Source organism: Neoarius graeffei, chromosome 9, assembly GCF_027579695.1.
Source record: "Neoarius graeffei isolate fNeoGra1 chromosome 9, fNeoGra1.pri, whole genome shotgun sequence".
Lineage (NCBI taxonomy): Eukaryota > Metazoa > Chordata > Actinopteri > Siluriformes > Ariidae > Neoarius > Neoarius graeffei.
In genome coordinates, this window is record NC_083577.1 from 51,509,883 (window position 1) to 51,534,782 (window position 24,900).

The window sequence follows — 24,900 nt, forward strand, 5'->3', positions numbered from 1 at the left end:
CATATGCAGGAACATCAAGACAACTGTTCATAGGTGAGTGTAGCTCTGTGGTTTTGCTCCCAGATGGTGGTAGTCCATTGGATAGCTTTGCCTGTTAACAACTTTATGAACTGAGCCACCTTGTCCTGATCTGAAGCTCCTTCTTGAGCAGTGAAATACATGGAGCATTGCAACAGGAAGCTCCAGCACTGAATGGCTTCAACAGTGAACTTATTCAGCTGTGCTCTTAGAGCTGGTGGTGACTGAATGGGTCTTTGTGAAGAGAGGAATAGAGACTTGGGACATGTTGGCCAGCTGCATGAGGTTCTCCTCGGTGGCATGGAGATGTTTGTCCATAAGTTGGCCCTCATTGACAAACATGCTGCATACATTCTCCCATTCTGCTGCATCCATGTTGTGGCAATGTATTCAGTCACAAAAACCAGGCACAGAGTGAGAGGATGCAAGTACAGTTTAACAGCTTTTTAAAAAAAAGTTCAAAGTTGCAGATAATTCCAAAACAGTAGGCAGAAATGTAGTCAATAAGCAGGCATGGATTCAGTGATTTGCAAACAGGCATAAATAGGATAATCCAATACTCAAAGTCAGTAAACAGGAACAGATCAAATACAGAAAGAGCAGGCATAAACAAACAGCAGTAGGTTTCCCAAAAGCCTCTTAACACTAAGAGCATCTTAACTAGGAAAGAAAGTGTTCATTGTACTGCTTGCTGTACCATTTAACTGTGCTACAATGCTTTTTGGGAAACCCACCCCAGCTTGGTAAAGAGCAGTAAAAACCAGAACAATACTTCACAGGGGCGGCACGGTGGTGTAGTGGTTAGCGCTGTCGCCTCACAGCAAGAAGGTCCTGGGTTCGAGCCCCGGGGCCGGCGAGGGCCTTTCTGTGCGGAGTTTGCATGTTCTCCCCGTGTCCGCGTGGGTTTCCTCCGGGTGCTCCGGTTTCCCCCACAGTCCAAAGACATGCAGGTTAGGTTAACTGGTGACTCTAAATTGACCGTAGGTGTGAATGTGAATGGTTGTCTGTGTCTATGTGTCAGCCCTGTGATGACCTGGCGACTTGTCCAGGGTGTACCCCGCCTTTCGCCCATAGTCAGCTGGGATAGGCTCCAGCTTGCCTGCGACCCTGTAGAAGGATAAAGCGGCTAGAGATAATGTGATGTGATGTGACAATACTTCACACTGTGTTAGAGTGAACAGAGTCCTTAAATACTGTGGAGTAATGAGCCTGTAATGATGAACAGGTGTGTCTTGTCAGTACTCAGGTAGTGCAGGGTGTGTTGTGCAGTGAAAGAAAGTGCAGGGGATGTGACACGAGTCTATTCTAAATTCCATGAACATTGGCTACAGGCTAAAAAAGGGATGTGTAAGTGCAGACCATACATTGATGTACACAGAACCATTTTTGTTGTAATATATAGTGCAAAGTTTAGGAGGAAAAAAGAGGGATTACTCGATGTCCACACCAAATGCAGGAAGAGCATCAAAACGATCAAAGTCCTTCATTTTCTCTGAGAGCCAGCGTCTCTTGGTGGCAAGCAGAACTCTAATCATTGGCGGTGCATCTTGGGCAGTGGGGGAATCAGAATAAAGTTGAAGTCCAGGCAACTTTATGGTAATGAGCTATGATGTGTTCGGTGGCAACCAGTCAGAATTTAGAAATGCTCCACTCGACAGAATCCTAGAGAACATGGTTGTGTAAATTTTGGTTCCACTCAAACCATTCCCAAGTACAATGGAGGAGAAATTAATACTTGTGGTGGCTGGTTTCCCCATTATTTATGATGTGTCCCTGTTTGCATACAGGTAAAAAACAAAAACAAACAAAAAACACCAAATAAACTGCATGTTGAAATTTAACTTGGCATCAACACAAAAGTCACCACACAAATAGCTTTTAATTAATTTATTTTCCTAATAAACATGTATCATTATTGTTCATTATTTTCCTTCATCAATCAATTTCTTACCTGCACATTTAAAAATTTCAATGAGGTTAACTTGTACCCTACTTGTGGTCAGTCAGCACAAAGATACCAGTTGATGTGTTTTCTTTGCAGCCCTTTTAAATAAAGTTTATATGATGAAGCATTCCAAACAAACTTGTAGCAGCCTATTTTATCTACTTCACAGAGTATCCACAAACTTACCAGCATCGTTGGTAGAGCAGCAAGAGTGAATTTTAATGCTCTTGCTGTGTTTGGTGTGAACATACCATTATGTGGTGGAAAATGGCTGTACCAATGACCAAATAATGACAATTAAAAAAAAAAGATTAAAAAAAGGCATATTGCAGATACTGCAAGTCAGACATGTGTGTGCACCATGGTGAACTTGTTTACATGCAAAGACTGAGAAAAGAAGGACACCGTGTCACCCTTTTCCAGTGAGACACAATTTTTTTAAGCTAAATTCAGGCTTTTATTTATTTATTTTCCCCCAGATTTTAGATGGACTGGAAATTTTGATCTGACAACCCTAGCTTGGGCTTTTCTCATACTCCCTTGGTGCTAGTTTGAGTGATGAAGGCACTTCAATCACAGATCTAGTATGCACTCAGTGCCTTTCCTACAAACTTTCCTACACTGGCTCCCCCCATATCTTTGGACCAGGTAAAAAAAAACAGCATTACATGGTCCTGATTCACTCAAGCAAGCAACTCTACAATTTCATTTTTGCACACAGGTTGCTAACCATAAAGCATGATGAAATCCTCCCTGTTTTATGACCTTTTTTTTTATAACTACAAAGCTCAACCTTGGAGCAGATGAGATTTCTTTATTAAACAGACCCAGTACACAGAAGAAGCATACAAAAACATTTATTTACTTCTTCTGCAAGGCTCACTTTTACTGTCTCTCCTTCTGTTTCTGTCTGTAGCATAATGCTCTTCATCACTCTGAGAGGAACTGGGCTCAGAATTGTGGGCCAGATGTTACTGATCTTGGAGTTGGAAATGGATGCTGGAAATATATGTAGAGGAGTTTCCCTCTATGCATGTAGCAGATGTAAAATAATTGACGAAGAAGAGTTATGTACATAACGTAGTGTAATCCCAGGATTTTAAGTATTGAGATGAATCTCCAATGTGCTCTAAAAGATGTACACTAATGACAAACAGCAATGAGATGTTTCTGATAGAGCAAACTGGATGGCATACAGTGCAAATGTTGAAATTCCCTACAGCTTGCCTTTGCTCCTGTAGGTATTCTCCAGTGGTAGTCATCAATGTAATTACCTCTAAGCCAGGAACAAAACATCAGCTTACAGCATCCATGTCTTTAACCAGACATGTGTATGACTGCTGATCTTCTAAATAAACTGGATCAAAATTCTCTACAAATCAAATACAAAATCACTGCTGAAATGGAAATAAAATGCTTTTATTTCATACTGATGCATTTTTTATAAAAGATACTTACATTTAATACATTTTTCCAAAATACAAGCAGCCGAACAACATATAAATCAAATACAAAATTATAAAATCTGTTGTACTGTATCTTAGTAATATCTCTCTCTTTTAAAGTAACAGACAAAGGAATTTCATTCATACCTCTCTCCACATAGCAGTAAAGTAAGATTAATTCCTCTATCACATCCTGTATGACGAGCCAGCCATCGGGTACCTAATTCTACTGTCACTGAAGTTGATCAATAATAATCAGTCAGCAAGTTTGGGTGTCTTTCAGTTTGTGTTTTCATTAGTAAGACTGGAAACAAAATCAATTATTTGTGTCTTTCATGTATCAGACACACATCTGAATAGATTATATTAAGTTCACCAGATGGATTGCATGTTCCACTGGGCCAAAATTACCTTTAAAAAAACCTAATTGTCAAAGATAGATAATGGTGCACTCCCACAAACTGTCCATTAAGTACTGATCACCTCCAATATCACGTGGTTTAGTTGGATGAAAAGACAGTATCTCATAATATGCAGCATTATTTTCAGTGATAGAAGGCAAATATCACTTGAATGAAAAGTGACATATGACTGGGCAGTTTCGTTACGAGCACACAACATATAACCATGGATGAGATGAGATGAATTAAGTTTTAATTCAATGGGGATCAGTAGCCCTCTGTAGAGATAAACATGGACAGAGAACATGAAAAAAATAAAACAAAAACAGATATACACTCACTAGCATCTTTATTAGGAACACCCATACACCTGTTGTTTTATGCAGTTATCTCAGCCAATCCCTCAGCAGCAGCACAATGCATAAAATTATGCAGATACAAATCAAAAGCTTCAGTTAATGTTCACTTCAAACATCAGAATGGGGAAAATTGTGATCTCTGTGACTTTCACTGTGGCATGGGTCTTGGTGCCAGATGGACTGTTTTGAGTATTTCAGAAATTGCTGATCTCCTGGGGTTTTCACACACAATAATTTCTAGAGTTTACACAGCATGGTGCGAAAAACAAAAACTATTGAGTGAGCAACAGTTCTGTGGGTGGAAATGCCTTTTTGATGATAGAGCTCAGAGGAAAATGGCCAGAGGTTTGAGCTGCCAGGAAGGATATAGCAACTCATACACAGCAAATTCCTCAGTGTTGAATTAACACTTTCAGAGTTAATCTGGGTCCAATTGGACCTATATAAACACAGTAGGGTGTTAAATCAACACTCTGGGTGTTAATTCAACACTGGGGATTTTGCTGTGTAGAAACTCTTTATATCCATGGTAGCAGAAAAGCATCTTAACATACAACGGCAGAACATACAACATTGGGTTCCACTCCCACCAGCCAAGAACAGGAATCTGAGAATTAAGAACAAGTTCCTATTAAAGTGGCTGGTGAGTGTATATTTAGATGTGAAACTAAATTTCACATTAATTGAGCATAATTTAAGTATAAAATAAATTAATATTGAAAGACAATAAAACTATGGTGGATGGTGCAAAGTAAATAACATGAAACAAATCCCACATCACTGAGTTAACACTGTAAGGCAAAATACATGATTTTGGGGGGGGGGGGGGGGTATTTTTGCTGCTGTTATTTCTTTGTTAAAGGCTGGGCAATCTGCAAACATACTGGGCAGTATATGTAATGTACCCTGAAAAAAAAAATTAAGTCCAAAGTTTATCACACATGGACAGGTAACGCTGCTGCCGAAACAAAGAAGCAAACCTAAGTACATTAGCAGGACCTGATAGGAAATAGAAAATTCTTTTTTTTCTCCACATTTTATACATTTTGTACACGCACATAAAAAAAGAGTACAAAGTGTAAAGTCAGGCTATGCGGCGGTTTCCCGAATTGTCCCCTCTAGTTTCTTTGGGAGCAGCTCTCTCCTTTCATCAATGCTGATGACTGGTTTCCGACAATTCTGTCCATCAATGTATATCTTGGCATACACTGGGTTGGAGTAGTTCATAGGCTGTATGAAAGGAATTCAGAGAAATGTGAATTTGAACATATTGGGGAAAGTATCATTTAAATGAGATTACTAAGCTTTGTGATGTTCAGAAAATGAAACAGATGTATTCTGAATGTATATTATACTAAAATATTTCTAAGAGTGAAAATAATTTCTGACTTTACTTTTGGCAAAGGTGAAGAAAAATGTTTATGAAAAATCATGCAAGCACACGCAACACACACAAACACAGATGATTGTGAGTGTCTCTAATACAATGGTCAAAGCCACCAATTTAGGACAAAGGGCTTTACCTGTCCAGGTATAACTTCTTTAGGGATAGAGTGTATGTTCAGAGTGCGAGGGTCACTGGATTTTACACACCACCCCTGCAATACACAAACTATAGCTTGAAATCTGCCCCAACACCAAGTTTATTGTACTATACAGCACATAAAATTAATTTCATACAGAAATTACATTTATAACACGTGTCAGAGTCAAAGCAACACTCTAGGGAGTAGTGATAGAGTAAACAAATATGTGGGTGTATGCTGTTCTTGTGTGAAAAGGAGCACTAATAAACAATGACCTGTTTCTAAAAACACAGAGTTGACTGGTAATGATGGTAACCTCAAACTAAAAACATGCAAGGCCATTATAAAAATATTATGTAAACTATAACATGCACTTGACATGTGTCTTAGGAAGATGCAAAAAAAAAAAAAAAAAAAATCTTAGGCATTTAAAGCTGATTATTTATTTCTGTTTCTAAGAACATGTGAGCAGCAAAGCTATTCTGTTATTTCAATATCTGAACCTACAGCTTTTCCACATGCACAATAATATGGACGATCAGCGAACATGTCATACACACGAACCTTATGTGGATCCAGTGTGAAATTTGGTTTAAGAAAGCTTCCTGCATCAGCATGGTTATCATGCTCCACCTCGTACATGTTGTAGGATGGATTTCCAATCTCCACATTAATGCCTCCATTAGTCATGGGTTGCCTCTGTACTCGCTTGCCCCTAGGTCAGGTCACAAACATATTTTCAACATGCATCAAAGACATTTAATGTAAGGGTTCTGGAAAATATTCTGAACTGTATCTGTTTGCATACTAAAATGTTACACTGATGTCAAGGGCTTGAAATAAATAATTTTTCAGTAGTAGTATTTGTACATGCTTTGAGTGAATAGGTAAAAATTTCCATAGTGCACACTTTGTGAACCTGTGAAGTGGTCACTCAGAGCAAAAGGACCAACTGTTTGCATACAGTACATTTCTCAGGACATAGTTTAGGGCCATGGCAACAAGTGCACATTTTAACTCTTAAAGGGTACAGAGCAGCCATCCTCTCAGCCACATGCTGTGTTCCTGTAATACCTCTGCTGCCTTCTGCAGATGAAGACCCCAGCCACAACAGTTGTTATCAAAATAATCAGCAGGACAAGAGGAACAATAATGGCGATGCTCCCTGCAGTGAACAAGAACAAAAAAGCAGGGTTAAACTCTAGTCATTACAAACTTCCAAGGTAGGGGTCGAGTCTTGTTTGCAGTACAGCATAGCTGTTTTTACTGCATGTAAAACTGTTACAGTTCAATCCTAAGCAACTACAGTGGTGCTTGAAAGTTTGTGAACCCTTTAGAATTGTCTATAGTTCTGCATAAATATGACCTAAAATATCATCAGATTTTCACACAAGTCCTAAAAGTATATAAAGAGAACCCAGTGAAACAAATGAGACAAACATATTATACTTGGTCATTTATTTATTTATTGAGGACAGTGATCCAATATTACATATCTGTGAGTGGCAAAAGTATGTGAACCTCTAGGATTAGCAGTTAATTTGAAGGTGAAATTAGAGTCAGGTGTTTTCAATCAATGGGATGACAATCAGGTGTGAGTGGGCACCCTGTTTTATTTAAAGAACAGGGATCTATCAAAGTCTGATCTTCACAACGCATGTTTGTGGAAGTGTATCATGGCATGAACAAAGGAGATTTCTGAGGACCTCAGAAAAAGTGTTGTTGATGCTCATCAGGCTGGAAAAGGTTACAAAACCATCTCTAAAGAGTTTGGACTCCACCAATCCACAGTCAGACAGATTGTGTACAAATGGAGGAAATTCAAGACCATTGTTACCCTCCCCAGGAGTGGTCGACCAACAAAGATCACTCCAAGAGCAAGGCATGTAATAGTCGGCGAGGTCACAAAGGACCCCAGGGTAACTTCTAAGCAACTGAAGGCCTCTCTCACATTGGTTAATGTTAATGTCCATGAGTCCACCATCAGGAGAACACTGAACAGCAATGGTGTGCATGGCAGGGTTGCAAGGAGAAAGCCATTGCTCTCCAAAATGAACATTGCTGCTCGTCTGCAGTTTGCTAAAGATCACATGGACAAGCCAGAAAGCTATTGGAAAAATGTTTTGTGGATGGATGAGACCAAAATGGAACTTTTTGGTTTAAATGAGAAGCATTATGTTTGGAGAAAGGAAAACACTGCATTCCAGCACAAGAACCTTATCCCATCTGTGAAACATGGTGGTGGTAGTATCATTGTTTGGTCCTGTTTTGCTGCATCTGGGCCAGGATGACTTGCCATCATTGATGGAACAATGAATTCTGAATTATACCAGTGAATTGTAAAGGAAAATGTCAGGACATCTGTCCATGAACTCAATCTCAAGAGAAGGTGGGTCAAGCAGCAAGACAACAACCCTAAGCACACAAGTCGTTCTACCAAAGAATGGTTAAAGAAGAAGAAAGTTAAATTTTTTTGGAATGGCCAAGTCAAAGTCCTGACCTTAATCCAATCGAAATGTTGTGGAAGGACCTGAAGCGAGCAGTTCATGTGAGGAAACCCACCAACATCCCAGAGTTGAAGCTGTTCTGTACAGAGGAATGGGCTAAAATTCCTCCAAGCCGGTGTGCAGGACTAATCAACAGTTACCAAAAATGTTTAGTTGCAGTTATTGCTGCAAAAGGGGGTCACACCAGATACTGAAAGCAAATGTTCACATACTTTTGCCACTCACAGATATGTAATATTGGCTCATTTTCCTCAATAAATAAATGACCAAGTATAATATTTTTGTTTCATTTGTTTAACTGGGTTCTCTTTATCTACTTTTAGGACTTGTGTGAAAATCTGATGATGTTTTAGGTCATATTTATGCAGAAATATAGAAAATTCTAAACAGTTCACAAACTTTCAAGCACCACTGTACCTTGTTAGAAACAAATGTGAAAAATTTTCAGCATGATGTTTCTTATCAGACTTAAATATACACAAAGACAACCTTCCTATCTCAATGACAGTTTTCAAATGTAAATATATAAATATGTGTTCACATGTGTCTACATAGTGCAAATGAAATACAGATGAAGAAGTCCTGGATAGATTGGTTCTGAGCAGCTTTAATCCCTCCTGGGGATTATGGTAAATCTCCTACATCATAAATCACATTTGTCCATGCTCTGATGCCTTTGCTACATGTTCCCTGAAAGCAAGCAGATGATTTTAATCAGAGCGATGAGTGTTCAGTAATGAAAGAGGAAGCCATGTTCATGCTCACTCACCTCCAGGCGTGTTGTCAGAGCGGCTGCTCTTTGGGGCGGGCCGCTCACACTGCGTCCCCGACCAATTGGCTGAACACCTGATTAAAATCATCCATAGGAAAGATCAGATGATACTTATGCATGCTAATCACTTCAGATGAAATGTGGAAAGTTTGAGCAAACAGAGAGTGAAGTCTAGACACAATTAAGACAGGCAGTGGTAATAAATCAACACACGAAGAATCAGGGTACAGAGTACAAAAGGTCGAGTCATCTCACTTTCAGATGAAGAGGTCAAATGTGTGGTATGTGTGATTAAGCAGATGTTTGATGATTGAGGTTGTCTAGGTGAGAATGGTAACTGTATGGGATCACATTTAAAGAGAGGAAGTTGTTTTACACAATCCACCAACTGTGCAGTGACAACAGAGTCAGTGTGCAAGTATGCAGTATTTTCTAAATTAGCATTTAGTATTCTCTAAATTAGCACATTATATCAAAATATTAAGTCTAATATTAATACTGTTGCAAAGTATACAATATGCATTTACTTCTACACTTATACTCCTTAGAGTTATTATGCTTACATAATTCGCAACAAACATGCACTCCAGGAAAAAAACAAAAACAAAAAAGCATTCTGCACTGGATTATATAAGCTGTTTTTTTTTTCCTTACTGGAGAATTACATTTGACATGGAGGACTTCAATTTTTAATAACAATGTTCACTTCCTTCTCTATATGCAAACACAATATGAATGTGTTTATTTTAAGAATTGTACTTAAAAAACAATTGTGTTATGGCAGTATTGATAATCACATACCTCTATTTCACTATGACCCTTTCACAGTGCTGCATCATTCTCTAGTGAGTACAGAGATAATATGCTCCCTTTATGGTATGGACATGGGAACTATGGGTTTGAGACATTTGTACTGGGTGTGTATGAGAAAGGGCCACTGCTGGATGATGAAGCAGACTGGAGGTGAAAGTTCTGGGTGGAAAAGGTGCTGATAGGGGACCTACTTGCAGCGGGGTTTGTTAAGGGATGTTATTGTGCATATCCCATCATTCTGACAGTAGTAATCACAGGGGTTAGCCAGCTCATCACAACGCTGGTTCTTGAAACCAGCTGTGCAGCTGCAAGAAATTGCAGTGGTGTGAGGAAAATCAGAAATCTGTAAGTCAGTCCCCATTGGCAGAAACCTTCACTCCCTATTAAGCTGGTTGAATATATATATATTTCATTATGTATATTATATATTCATTATGGAAGTATATATTAATTATGTGAATATATTTAGTACACTTAGTTTCATCATTTAAAAAAACAACAATGAGCTGTTGCTTAGAGTTTCTTTTAATCACGTCACACGCTGCATTTTGGTAAAATGGCCTGACATTTAACATCATCCCACTTATCCTTAATTATACCACAAGGACAACCCAATAGGGCTAATTCTTACACAGCTCAGCTGAATAATTTCACATTGCTGTTAATGTCTAACAAAATTCTCAATGTAACTGTTGAATTTATATGAGATTATAAACATCCTTGGAACAGCCATGTATGTAGCGGAAAAACATACAGTTGTGGTCAGACGTTTACATACAGTGACATGAATGTCATCTTGGATATGAATGTCATAGCAATATTGGGCTTTCAATGATTTTTCTGAACTGTTCGTTTTCTGTGGTGAAATGATTGTACAACATATTTCTTTAATAGAAAAAAACCCTATGAATTTGGTGCAGAAGTTTTAATTTATTTTGGGTTTTCTGAAATCAACACAGGGTCCTACAGGGTCAAAAATTTGCATACAGTTAGGTCCATAAATATTTGGACAGAGGCAACATTTTTCTAATTTTGGTTCTGTACATTACCACAATGAATTATGAACAAAACAATTCAGATGCAGTTGAAGTTCCGACTTTCAGCTTTAATTCAGTGGGTTGAACAAAATGATTGCATAAAAATGTGAGGAACTAAAACATTTTTTAAACACAATCCCTTCATTTCAGGGGCTCAAAAGTAATTGGACAAATTAAATAATTGTAAATAAAATGTTCATTTCTAATACTTGGTTGAAAACCCTTTGTTGGCAATGACTGCCTGAAGTCTTGAACTCATGGACATCACCAGACGCTGTGTTTCCTCCTTTTTAATGCTCTGCCAGGCCTTTACTGCAGCGGTTTTCAGTTGCTGTTTGTTTGTGGGCCTTTCTGTCTGAAGTTTAGTCTTTAACAAGTGAAATGCATGCTCAATTGGGTTGAGATCAGGTGACTGACTTGGCCATTCAAGAATATTCCACTTCTTTGCTTTAATAAACTCCTGGGTTGCTTTGGCTTTATGTTTTGGGTCATTGTCCATCTGTATTATGAAACGCCGACCAATCAGTTTGGCTGGATTTGCGCACACATTATGTCTCTGAATACCTCAGAATTCATCCGGCTGCTTCTGTCCTGTGTCACATCATCAATAAACACTAGTGACCCAGTGCCACTGGCAGCCATGCATGCCCAAGCCATCACACTGCCTCCGCCGTGTTTTACAGATGATGTGGTATGCTTTGGATCATGAGCTGTACCACGCCTCCACCATACTTTTTTCTTTCCATCATTCTAGTAGAGGTTGATCTTGGTTTCATCTGTCCAAAGAATGTTCTTCCAGAACTGTGCTGGCTTTTTTAGATGTTTTTTAGCAAAGTCCAATCTAGCCTTTTTATTCTTGAGGCTTATGAGTGGCTTGCACCGTGCAGTGAACCCTCTGTATTTACTTTCATGCAGTCTTCTCTTTATGGTAGATTTGGATATTGATACGCCTACCTCCTGGAGAGTGTTGTTCACTTGGTTGGCTGTTGTGAATGGGGTTTCTCTTCACCATGGAAATTATTCTGCGATCATCCACTACTGTTGTCTTCTGCGAGTGTCCAGGTCTTTTTGCACTGATGAGTTCACCAGTGCTTTCTTTCTTTCTCAGGATGTACCAAACTGTAGATTTTGCCACTCCTAATATTTTAGCAATTTCTCGGATGGGTTTTTTCTGTTTTCGCAGCTTAAGGATGGCTTGTTTCACCTGCATGGGGAGCTCCTTTGACCACATGTTTTCTTCACAGCAAAATCTTCCAAATGCAAGCACCACACCTCAAATCAACTCCAGGCCTTCTCATCTCATCTCATTATCTCTAGCCACTTTATCCTGTTCTACAGGGTCGCAGGCAAGCTGGAGCCTATCCCAGCTGACTACGGGTGAAAGGCGGGGTACACCCTAGACAAGTCGCCAGGTCATCACAGGGCTGACACATAGACACAGACAACCATTCACACTCACATTCACACCTACAGTCAATTTAGAGTCACCAGTTAACCTAACCTGTATGTCTTTGGACTGTGGGGGAAACCGGAGCACCCAGAGGAAACCCATACGGACACGGGGAGAACATGCAAACTCTGCACAGAAAGGCCCTCACCGGCCACGGGGCACGAACCCGGACCTTCTTGCTGTAAGGCGACAGCGCTAACCACTACACCATCGTGCTGCCACTCCAGGCCTTTTATCTGCTTAATTGAGAATGACATAACGAAGGAATTGCCCACACCTGCCCATGAAATAGCCTTTGAGTCAATTGTCCAATTACTTTTGGTCCCTTTAAAAACAGGGTGGCACATGTTAAGGAGCTGAAACTCCTAAACCCTTCATCCAGTTGTAATGTGGATACCCTCAAATGAAAGCTGAAAGTCTGGACTTTATGTCCATGTCCATTATATAACTATAACTTGAATATGTTTCAGTAAACAGGTAAAAAAAAACAATATTTGTGTCAGTGTCCAAATATATATGGACCTAACTGTACATTTACTTAGATGATTAATTCAGGGTTGCTGAAACTTACAAAACGCCTCTTATCTTGCCAACCCCAAGGCCTCTTAACTTTCTGTTAGTGATTATGATTGACTACAGCTGGTAGCTTCTCTGTGCCTTCATAAAAAGTGTTTGTTTACAGCACTCACTGGATTGACCAACACACAGTAAAATGGGGATGTCTAAAGAGCTCAGTGCAGATGTACACAACTCAGGAATGTCTCTTAAAGCCATTTCTAAACAACTCCAGATCCCAAGATCAGTACAAACAATTGTATGCAAGTTACTGGGAGGTGTAGTCACTTTGCCAAGCCACTTTGCTTCAAGAAAACCCAAACTGTCACCCTCAGCTGAAAGGAAATTGGTTCGGACGGTCAGGAACAACCCAGGAACCACCATGGCACAGCCCTGCCATGAACTGGAAGCTGATGGATCACCGTCTACAGTTCAGTGAGTTTTATATCACCATGGACTAAGAGGCTGCGATCCAAGAAATAACCCCCTGCTCCAAAATTGACACCTTCAAGCTTAACTAAAGTTTGCAACTGACCACATGACAAAGAAAATGCCTTCTGGAGGAAAGCTGTTTGGTCACATGAGACAAAGATTGAGTTGTTTGGTCACAATGACCACAATGTAGGGGAGAGCGGGGTAAGATGAGCCACTTTTTACATTTTTCATCATAACTACATGTTAAAGCCATTTTTGCTTCCAGTCTACACACCATACCAAATTTCAAAGTGTACTGTTACTATCTGAGCAAAAAATAATTGATAAGCTCTTATGGTTAGAGTGATATTACCTCTTGAAAAAAAAATGTCAAGTGGCTCAACTTACCCCATGCACGGGGTAAGATGAGCCACTGTGTGGGGTAAATTGAGCCAACACAAAACATGTTAGGTTAACAAAGTAAACAACTTTTATTATTAGAAATGCAATCAGTGAATCAAGTCAAGTCAATCAAGTGGGGGATAGGGCCGTTGCATAGAGAAGGGGAGATGAAGAGAGAGGTGATGGAACGAGATGGGATAGGGAGGGATAGATAGATGGATAGAGAGAGAGAGATATGCATAGATAGATAGAAAGAGGGATGGTTAGAGAGGGAATGAGAGATATACTATATTATAGAAATTACTAAAACAGTAGAACAGTGCCAAAAAATCTTATTTCTTTCAGTAGGTTAAAACATTGCTAAAACATGCAGCAATCATTCCATCAATCATTTCATCATTATTCAATGTTCCAAGCGTTCAAATTGCAAGGGAACACCATTTGCCTCTCCCTCCGTGCTGTCCCCCCAACAGTAAAGGGGTGGGGCAATTTTTTCACAATATCCTGTCTTGACAGGACAGCCTTATCTTTCTCTTTGAAGACAAAGGTCGGCTTTCTTGCAGAGCCATGGCATGACCGGCTTCTTTTGACAAATCTTGCCTCTATTTCGAAGACATCCAATTTGATTATCTGGCCAATGAAGAAATGCACTTTCTTCTTCCCCGTGAATTTTGCCACAACATAATCCCCCACATCTAACAACTGGTCTTCCTCATCTGATGTCATATATATATATATATATATATATATATATATATATATATATATATATATATGTTGTTGTCATATATGACCAGTAAATGTGAAAACTTAAGTGTCATCCATATTGGGTAAGCTCAGCCACCAATGGGGTAAGTTGAGCCAGTGTCTCAACTTGCCCCACATCTAATGGCTCGTCTTACCCCGTGGCCACCATTTTGTAGAAAAATGCTAATAAAGGGGATTAGGCTAATCAAAATTATTTTTATTAGCATTCATATCATAGCTTAGAAAGCCACTAACTTAACCCTAATGTGTCTAAATATTATTCTACTTTTGTCTTCTCTAAATCATCTTCACTGTGGACAAACATGGAATTGACTTAGAAAGCACAAAAACACATTTTTATAAATATCTCCCTCACCTAGTTTGACATGTGGTGCTCCTCTCCACAAGTGTAAGTAAATGGTCCCGCCCCCCTTTGAATGTGGTCACATGGTCACATTTGTTTACTGTTTCTTAGAAACAGGGGGTGGCTCATCTTACCCTCTGGCTCATCTTACCCCGCTCTCCCCTACAGAGAAACACTGTACCCAGCTGGTGGTGGTGGTAAGATGATCATGTTCTGGAGCTGTTTTACTGCCAGTGGAACTGGTTCGTTGCACAAAGTGGATGGAATAATGAAGGAGGACTACCTCAGAATTCTTCAGCATAACCTCAAACCATTGGAAACTTGAACATGACTGGGAGTTACAACAGGACAATGAAACCAAACACACATCAGAGCTGGTTGTGGAGAATAAAGCAGGCCAACATTAAGCTTAAAACAAGTCCTGACTTCAACTCTATTGAAAATATATGGACCGTGCTTATAAGTCAAGTCCATGCCAAGAAAAAAAAAAATTGAACGCTACCAATTCTACCATGAAGAGTTGTGAATATCCAACCAGAATTCTGCCAGAAGCTTGTTCATGGTAAATTAAAAAAAATGTTTGGTCAGGGTGAATCTTGCAAAGAGACATTTTACCCAAATATTAGGTGTGCTATATGTAAATTTTTGACAATGTATTGATTTCAGAAAACCCAAAGAAAACTGTGCACCGAATCTAGGTTTTTTGTTTGTTTGTTTTTAAAGATGTATGCTGTAGAATCATTCTGCCACAGGAAAAGAACAATTCATAGAAAATCACTGAAAGCCCAAATATTGCCATGACATTCATATCCAAGATGACATTCATGTCACTGTATGCAAACTTCTGACCACAACTGTATATTCGGTATGATAATTTATTTAGTTCTGATGGCTCTCGAGCAATCTCCTGTTTAAAAAAAAATTTTTTTTTCAAAATCATGACCAATAGGTAGACGATAGACAAAAAAATTCTTACATAATTTGGCACAAAACTAAGATAAATTACATAAATTAAGATGTAAGAGCAGCAGGAAGTCATGCAAAGAAAAGATTTGTTATTTTAAGACAGAAAAGACTTAGATCAATTTACATATTTTTTGGCCATGAAATAGTCAATAAACTACATTTTCAGAATCTTTTAACTTTCCAGAAAACCCAATGAGGTAATCTGCATAGAAATTAATTTTATCTCAGTCATACTATGTGTTGCCAAAAATTTCCTTTAAGGCCCGGTCCCACTGGCCGATGGACACAAAACGTATGCAAAAAGGACACAGCGGACGAGCAAAATTTCGGGGGTGGCTCTATCCGTTTTCATCCGCTCCAGAAATGGACAAAATTGGCGAAAATTTGCGAAAACAGAACGGAAAAGAACGGACGTGGGTAGTATATAGCGGGGATGTTAAACGCATGTTCATAGGAAGCCTAGCGGATGAAAGCGGATGGAAGTGGATGACAGCTCCGAAGGGGTTACCGGTGATAACTGAGAAGCGGATGCATAGCAGAAAGAGTGGATGCATAGCGGATGAAGGGGATGCATCACGTACGCCTAACGGAAACAAAGGGGATGTTGCGCGGATGTATATCGGATGCAGACCGTTCACTGCGCATGCGGGGGGTATGAATTGCGTCTGCTCCGCGGATATAAAGGGATGCAGCACGCACGCCGTCAGCATAAAGCGGAAAGACGTGCTGGCGGCTACATCGATACATCTCTACTACATCTCGTTTTTGAAGAAGGCTACATTGATACATCTCTACTACATCCTAAATATATGAGATACATCCCAGATATAAACGCTTTGTCCGTTTTGAATACTTTATATACGAGATGCATACGCTTACATCCTTTCTATTTCCGTGCTACTAACGATGAATAGACGTTTCATGTACCTTATCTTTCCTCCCTCTTTCCGTTTTCAGCTGCAGCGGATGTGAGTTGCGAGGATGCCCAGAGGATGCAGAGAGGATACAGCAGACGTTTAACGGATGATAACGGACATAGAACGTTTGTTGCTCGTATGTGTCGCGGATTTACATCGTACACGGCGGAAAGTTCATCCGTTCTAAAAGTTTTGTGCAGCTCAAAACTTTTTGCACGGATGAAATCACAGTGGACGGATGCTCGATGGATAGAGCGTATGAAGCACATATGCAAAGAGTACACAACGGATGCATAGCGTTTTCCAACGGATGGCAAAGATTTTTTTACGTTTTACATCCTCTTTGCATCCGTAAGTGCAGTGGGACCGGGCCTTTAAACTACAAAAACTGCTTGGCAAGCCTTGGTTCAGCTTGGTGCCTAAAGAGAAGTGACTGTGATTTAATTCTAGTTAATGTCCAAGAGAGATACTTTCAACTGATTGTCTGGTGTCATATATTTTTGCTGCTAATACTACCTCATGAACTGGACTGGACAGCTGAAAATGTGATAAGGAGCCTAACAAGAGAGAAACTAAAAAGGAGACCTATCACTCACAATTTCAGAACTCTCAAAAGCGATATTATAAAGGAGAAGGACGAGAAGAAGAAAAACAGCAGACAAGAAATAATGTACTCCTGGGTGGGTGCTTACAAAGTGAAATTCCTGCTTTCTAAGATTTTAAATCAGAAAGCTTTTACAATATTAAAATTGGGTTTAAACTGAAACTGGGTGACATTGCCTACCTCACAGTGTGTTTTCTGGCAGCTTTGCAATGTTTGGTAAATGAACAGCGAAACTGTAAGGCCTAGGTCACAACCAGCCATACGTGCTCCTACGGCCAGTCTACGTGCAAAAAATGCAAGAAACGCATGGAGGTCGCGCGTGAAACGCACAGAGGGCGCGCATGTGATGTGCTGATTTTCGAGCCGTAGACTGGCCACAGAGGTTCTTTGTCATGTCAAACAAACTCTACGGGCACTTACGTTTTTTTTCAGGTTGCAAGACAAACTTACAGCCAACGTGTGTGTGTCTCCATGAACAAAAAAACCGCAGCGATTTGGGAAACGCCAAAAATCGCACGGCCAAAAAAAACATACGTCCGGGTGTGACCTAGGCTTAAGGTATTGCGTTGTGCATGTCTAATTGCTGGGATTTGTACCCAGATAAAAGAAGGTATTTAGTCATTACTCACTGGCAGAAGGGCAGGTTAGTGTCAGGGTCCAGATGACAGGTGCCTCCGTTGTAGCAGTAGCCATCACACAGCTGGCAGCTGGATGCGATTCTACCACTAGTGCAGCTGCAAGATGGAAAGGACATGCAGATGGGTAGATCTGATTAAAATTAATCAATTAGTCTGACTGTATGTTCATTTAATATTCAAAATGTAATTCAAGCTGTAGGAAAAATTATATGGCATGGACAAATATCTGATCTTCCATATGTCAAATATGAATGGAACAAGATTATAGACCCTTCCTGGTTTACAGAAATTGTACAACAGGGGTGTCCAAAGTCTATTCCCAGGACCAAATGCAGCCCACAGACATATGTAAATTGGCCCATGGCTTCTCTCCAATACCCCTTTCCCACCAAAGTTAACCAGGTGCTAATTCTTAGCTGGTGCTCATGCTGGTTTGGAGCTGATTCATCTTGTGAACTTTATAAGAACTAGTTTGCTTTTCCACAGGCTAGAGAACCACCAGAAAGCCACATCATTACATCACTGTACATGTCTCCACTTTCCGAGCTGCTAGCCCACCACACTAGTGCTGCTAGCCCTCCCCATCGAGCTAGCACTGCTAGCCTGCCATTTTAGTGCTGCTAGCATGCCACACTAGCACCAAGCACAACAACAATGGCAGGCTCCATCGTCTCTTTATCTTCTTTGGATTAATCAGACTAGATGCTACTTTTTGTTTTTCCTTTCCTTTTTTTTTTTTTTTAAATCGCAGTTACAAATTTCTAGATAAGCAAAGAGTTGGTGCTGCCTTGAAACCAGCTTTCCTGGCTGAGAGCCAGTTCTTTGGCTGTCAAAACATGAAAAACTCAAGATTAGGCACTGGCTCTGAACCAGCCCTGGAACTGCCTTGGTGGAAAAGGAGTACAAGAATGTATGATAGCCCACTGGCCAACATGTTGGAATTTTTCCTTTCACCTGATGTTGGCAGTAGACTGTCTTAACACAGTGAGCTAAAATGCATAAGATTTTTTTTTTCACTACACCTGCAAATTAATTTACTTAAGTCATGGCTACAGACAATAAGCACAAAAGTAACAGTGAGAAGGCGTGATTTAAAAAGAGCTGAAAACCACTATACCTGGAAAACTCCTTAACTAAAGTGATTTAGAACCAAGTGTTAAAAATGTCAATTTAATATATGATCCTTTTAGTTGTTCAAAAACTTTTGATCACAGAAATAGGTGGAAAATCATATATAAAAAGTGCTGTAATTCGTACACCCTTCAACTGAATGTAAATACTCTTAAATTAAAGCTAAAGTGTTTTAATTTCAACTGTAAAATACTACAGTAGTGTATACAAATATATATAGTGCCTGCTACAATTATTATTATGATTAGAAAAAAATCCACCTTTCAGTGAAGTAGGTTCATTTCACACTGAAAAAAATGAGAAAAATCCAACCTTTAAATAAAATTAATTTATTCAGAGAAAAACAAATCCCTCATCTAGAAATAGTGTGTAAAAAGTCATCAGGGTAAACTGTGTGTATGCACACACACACACACACACACACACACACTATATCCAGCCCGCAGGAATTTTGATGAGGTCTAATCTGACCCCCTTGAAAAATGTTTGGACACCCCTGTTATAACTTGGTAAGCTTCACAAACTGTTCTTGAGTTTATAAAGCTAGTGCAGTACATCATCATGTGGAAAACATTTTTTTTAAAGAACTGGTCACTCTCATCCATTATGAAACATACTTGCAGGTCACATCTCCAGTCTCTGCATCAATAATACAGGGTGCACCATGGCACCGTAGGCACTTGTCTGTGTCACATTTGATCCCCTCATATCGAGTTGGACACACACACTCCACATGGCCAGAGCTAGACAGCGTGCAGGCTTTCGAGTTTACACAGTAATGGTGACAGATGTCTGTCATGGGAAAAATACACAGAAAAAAATCTTGAGTGTCTAATTAGAATTTGGGAGAAAATTACCCTCTGTATTATCTGCTGGTTTAATTGGACTTTTACAGAGCTTTAATGAGAGTTAATTATCTGCATCAAGTATCCAGTAGATAAATGAAAGCATATCACCCTTTGGGCATGCTACAGAGAAAATACATTAATGATATTGAGAAAAAATTCCATGCTATGAAGCATAACAACAAAAACTACATAGCAGGATTTTATTTTATTATTATTTTTAACAGTCTGCAATTGACTATTAAACTGCTGATTGTTGCAAAAATAATTTTTCACAGAACTGGGATGTCAGAAATAACACTGTATAATTATAAATGCAACTGAATGAGCTGAGCTAATGCTCTTGGGGTACTTACGGTAAAGGCAGCGGTCACCTGTGTACTCTGCTAAACAACGGCACAAAGGCTGGTTTCCCTGGCTGACATCGCATGTTCCTCCATTCAGACAATAATTATCACACACTCGCCGCTCGCAGTTCGGCCCTGTGAAGCCCACAGCACAGCGGCATGTTGGCTTCCCTACAGGGGGGAAAGACATACTTTATTTCTTCAAGTCTGTCAAAAAGTTGATTTTTGTCCCTCATATGATGTCAGAATCTTCCATATTGCCATTTAACCTTTTTGCCAAGGAGTACAGAAACTAAACCAATTATCAATGAGATTTAAAATATGTCCTTTAGTCTTTACCTGTTGACAAATAATCCACAAATAATCCACATTCATTGGAAAACCTCATTTTTTTTTAGCCAACAATAACATTTGAATAGGATAAAAACATATTGTGTTTGATTATTCTGCTGTCAGTAAATAGATGTACTTTCAGGTGTTTTATTCTATTTTTTAATAACAATGAACAGTAATTAACAGTTATATTAAAATGTGCATATTGGACATAAGACAAAACAGGAAAATGTATTATCTGTTGCTACTGAAGCAATTACTATCAATTTTACACTTTCAAACATTCAAGCAAACATGTTAAAACTCAAAAGAAGCATGTATTACATGGATAACACAAGCACATTACAAAATGCATTTATTTTTTATATCAAAAAGATGCCATGTGAATTGCTTTCATGCGTGCTTCCCATACTAAATGACTGATTGCAGATAGAATATGGCACTTTACTGATTTTAATTCAGGGCTATATACAACACTCTGGCTGATTTTTATCATTGGCATTATTCTAACAGGTGGCAAGGCTGATAAAGCCATCTTCAAAATTAAAATAATTTATGGAGCATACTTAAGGAGTTGCATATTCAAAACAGGCTGCTTCAGATGACAAACAGAATTAAGATACATAACAGCTATCATGCATAAAAATAGGAAATGGAAGGCTTTGCTTTTGTCTTTGAACTAACAGCCACTAAATAAACATTTAGTCTCACAAAATACATGAATTGTGACTCAACAATGTTATCAACAAAAAGCTGACCTACTACTACTACTACTACTAATAATAATAATAATAATAATAAAAGTTTGGCAAAGCAGCAACTGATATAACCCAAACAAATCTAAAAACACATTCGCAGACCCAGTGGATGGTATTAAGAAATTAAAAGTACCTCTGATTTGTTAAAAAAGCAGTTACTTTCTATGTGGCAACCTCCCAGTATTTTTCCCAGTATTTTTCATATTGACTCAGACTAAACACCACAGACCACATGTGATCAGATGAAGAAGTTGCCAAGGGTTCTTTGACCCAGGTTTAGAAATTCTACAGCAGAAGTCTTCAGTGAAAGCAGCAACAGTGCTAAATTATTTTAAGTTGTAAACTATGTAACCTACCTGCTTGTGGATTGATGGAATATTTACAACCCCGATTCCAAAAAAGTTGGGACAAAGTACAAATTGTAAATAAAAACGGAATGCAATAATTTACAAATCTCAAAAACTGATATTGTATTCAGGCGGCACGGTGGTATAGTGGTTAGCACTGTCACCTCACAGCAAGAAGGTCCGGGTTCGAGCCCCGTGGCCGGCGAGGGCCTTTCTGTGCGGAGTTTGCATGTTCTCCGTGTCCGCGTGGGTTTCCTCCGGGTGCTTCGGTTTCCCCCACAGTCCAAAGACATGCAGGTTAGGTTAACTGGTGACTCTAAATTGACTGTGAGTGTGAATGGTTGTCTGTGTCTATGTGTCAGCCCTGTGATGACCTGGCGACTTGTCCAGGGTGTACCCCGCCTTTCGCCCATAGTCAGCTGGGATAGGCTCCAGCTTGCCTGCGACCCTGTAGAAGAGGATAAAGCGGCTAGAGATAATGAGATGATATTGTATTCACAAAAGAACATAGACAACATATCAAATGTCGAAAGTGAGACATTTTGAAATGTCATGCCAAATATTGGCTCATTTGAAATTTCATGACAGCAACACATCTCAAAAAAGTTGGGACAGGGGCAATAAGAGGCTGGAAAAGTTAAAGGTACAAAAAAGGAACAGCTGGAGGACCAAATTGCAACTCATTAGGTCAATTGGCAATAGGTCATTAACATGTCTCGGTATAAAAAGAGCATCTTGGAGTGGCAGCGGCTCTCAGAAGTAAAGATGGGAAGAGGATCACCAATCCCCCTAATTCTGCACCGACAAATAGTGGAGCAATATCAGAAAGGAGTTCGACAGTGTAAAATTGCAAAGAGTTTGAACATATCATCATCTCCAGCGCATAATATCATCAAAAGATTCAGAGAATCTGGAAGAATCTCTGTGCGTAAGGGTCAAGGCCGGAAAACCATACTGGGTGCCCGTGATCTTTGGGCCCTTAGACGGCACTGCATCACATACAGGCGTGCTTCTGTATTGGAAATCACAAAATGGGCTCAGGAATATTTCCAGAGAACATTATCTGTGAACACAATTCACTGTGCCATCCGCCGTTGCCAGCTAAAACTCTATAGTTCAAAGAAGAAGCCGTATGTAAACATGATCCAGAAGCGCAGACGTCTTCTCTGGGCCAAGGCTCATTTAAAATGGACTGTGGCAAAGTGGAAAACTGTTCTGTGGTCAGACGAATCAAAATTTGAAGTTCTTTATGGAAATCAGGGACGCCGTGTCATTCGGACTAAAGAGGAGAAGGACGACCTAAGTTGTTATCAGCGCTCAGTTCAGAAGCCTGCATCTCTGATGGTATGGGGTTGCATTGTGGCATGGGCAGCTTACACATCTGGAAAGACACCATCAATGCTGAAAGGTATATCCAGGTTCTAGAGCAACATATGCTCCCATCCAGACGACGTCTCTTTCAGGGAAGACCTTGCATTTTCCAACATGACAATGCCAAACCATATACTGCATCAATTACAGCATCATGGCTGTGTAGAAGAAGGGTCCGGGTACTGAACTGGCCAGCCTGCAGTCCAGATCTTTCACCCATAGAAAACATTTGGCGCATCATAAAATGGAAGATACGACAAAAAAGACCTAAGACAGTTGAGCAACTAGAATCCTACATTAGACAAGAATGGGTTAACATTCCTATCCCTAAACTTGAGCAACTTGTCTCCTCAGTCCCCAGACGTTTACAGGCTGTTGTAAAGAGAAAAGGGGATGTCTCACAGTGGTAAACATGGCCTTGTCCCAACTTTGAGATGTGGTGTTGTCATGAAATTTAAAATCACCTAATTTTTCTCTTTAAATGATACATTTTCTCAGTTTAAACATTTGATATGTCATCTATGCTCTATTCTGAATAAAATATGGAATTTTGAAACTTCCATATCATTGCATTCCGTTTTTATTTACAGTTTGTACTTTGTCCCAACTTTTTTTGAATCGGGGTTGTATTCTAGGATCCCCTGAAATCTTGTTTGACTGAGTTATGCTGCACTTTTAACACCAAAACAATCAATTTCTTATTAACTTATTTAGGAGAACAGGTCAAACCCATGCAACATGCAATCCATGGAACATCTAACTCCAAGAGATCTCGACATAAAGGTTTGGATACTGTTGCCATCAATGACAATGATAGTTCAAGATATAGGAATAAGCTGGGGATGCTTCTTGACTATGTTGAAGAAAAACTGACCTGCTATTCAAACAAAGCACCCTCTCAAACAGACCTGACTGGTTGCTTTTAATTGAGTAAGTATCACAGAAGTTGTTCAGAGGATGTAGGTTATTTGAGAAAGAAGTCATGAAAGAAGTCAAAGAAAAATCTTAATAAACTGACCCAGAGGTAAAGGTTTTTCTTACCTAAAGGAGACCCTGTACATGTGCCTCCATTTAAGCAGTAGTCTGTGCAGTGGTTAATTTCACAGCGGTCTCCAGAGAAATCAGGCCAACAATAACAGCGCCAATCTCCTTTCTCATTGGCCACACAACGGCCTCCATTCTCACAGGCAGGCCGACACAGCTCACCTTAGGCAATGGCAGAATAAAAACACACTGAAAAAGAGCAGCACACACTACACTTCCAAACCCAATAGACTTTGTCCTTTCAGAATCCTCCATGGGATTATTTAGGGACTAAAATAGAACACAATCATTTTTTATATAGTCTCAAGCTTTGCAACACTCAGAGAAGCTTAAAAGTGACACTGAAGGCCATTTCAGGCTGCTTTAAATTTTTTTTTAGTAACAGATATACGGTAGCGGTGCTCCGTGGAATGTTCAAAGTATGGTATTTAAAAAAAAGTTATATATTTACTGAGACCATTTTACACTTTAATTGCACAGAGATGGACTCCTTTCAACTCATGACTGTATGTGACTTCTCATAGCAACTGTTTACACAAGAATCAAATTTAGGAGTTTCACAACAATTGGGGATACAACTGAATCCTAATGCAGAAATAACTTTTAGAAATTTTATTGTAAATAATTTTGCAAACTATATCTAATTTGAGGCTACTTTGTGGAAATTCATGACATTTAGTAACAATTACATCCATTCAGTTCCAGGCTGTATCCCTAAAAATTAAGGAAAAGTTTAAGGGCTGACTACTTATACATTACAGTACATGACCAAAAGTATGTGGATACCTGACCGTAACATCCATATGTGCTTTTTGAACAAGTCATTTCAGACTTACTCCCCCAT

General features: G+C 39.4%; 1 protein-coding gene across 1 annotated transcript in view; it reads right to left on the minus strand.

Moving 5' to 3' along the window:
- Window positions 1–5,245: 5,245 nt before the first annotated feature.
- The window catches only part of lrp1bb (low density lipoprotein receptor-related protein 1Bb), a 314,777-nt gene continuing 295,122 nt past the window's right edge, over window positions 5,246–24,900 (minus strand). Inside the window, exons 82-91 of the mRNA XM_060930558.1 lie at window positions 24,054–24,218; window positions 20,213–20,374; window positions 19,629–19,803; window positions 17,872–17,976; window positions 9,978–10,091; window positions 8,971–9,047; window positions 6,769–6,859; window positions 6,259–6,409; window positions 5,692–5,766; window positions 5,246–5,398 (exon numbers count right to left, since the gene is read on the minus strand). Of these exons, the coding sequence (XP_060786541.1) occupies window positions 5,258–5,398; window positions 5,692–5,766; window positions 6,259–6,409; window positions 6,769–6,859; window positions 8,971–9,047; window positions 9,978–10,091; window positions 17,872–17,976; window positions 19,629–19,803; window positions 20,213–20,374; window positions 24,054–24,218 (1,256 nt within the window). The 3' untranslated portion in view covers window positions 5,246–5,257. The remainder of the gene's footprint in view (window positions 5,399–5,691; window positions 5,767–6,258; window positions 6,410–6,768; window positions 6,860–8,970; window positions 9,048–9,977; window positions 10,092–17,871; window positions 17,977–19,628; window positions 19,804–20,212; window positions 20,375–24,053; window positions 24,219–24,900) is intronic.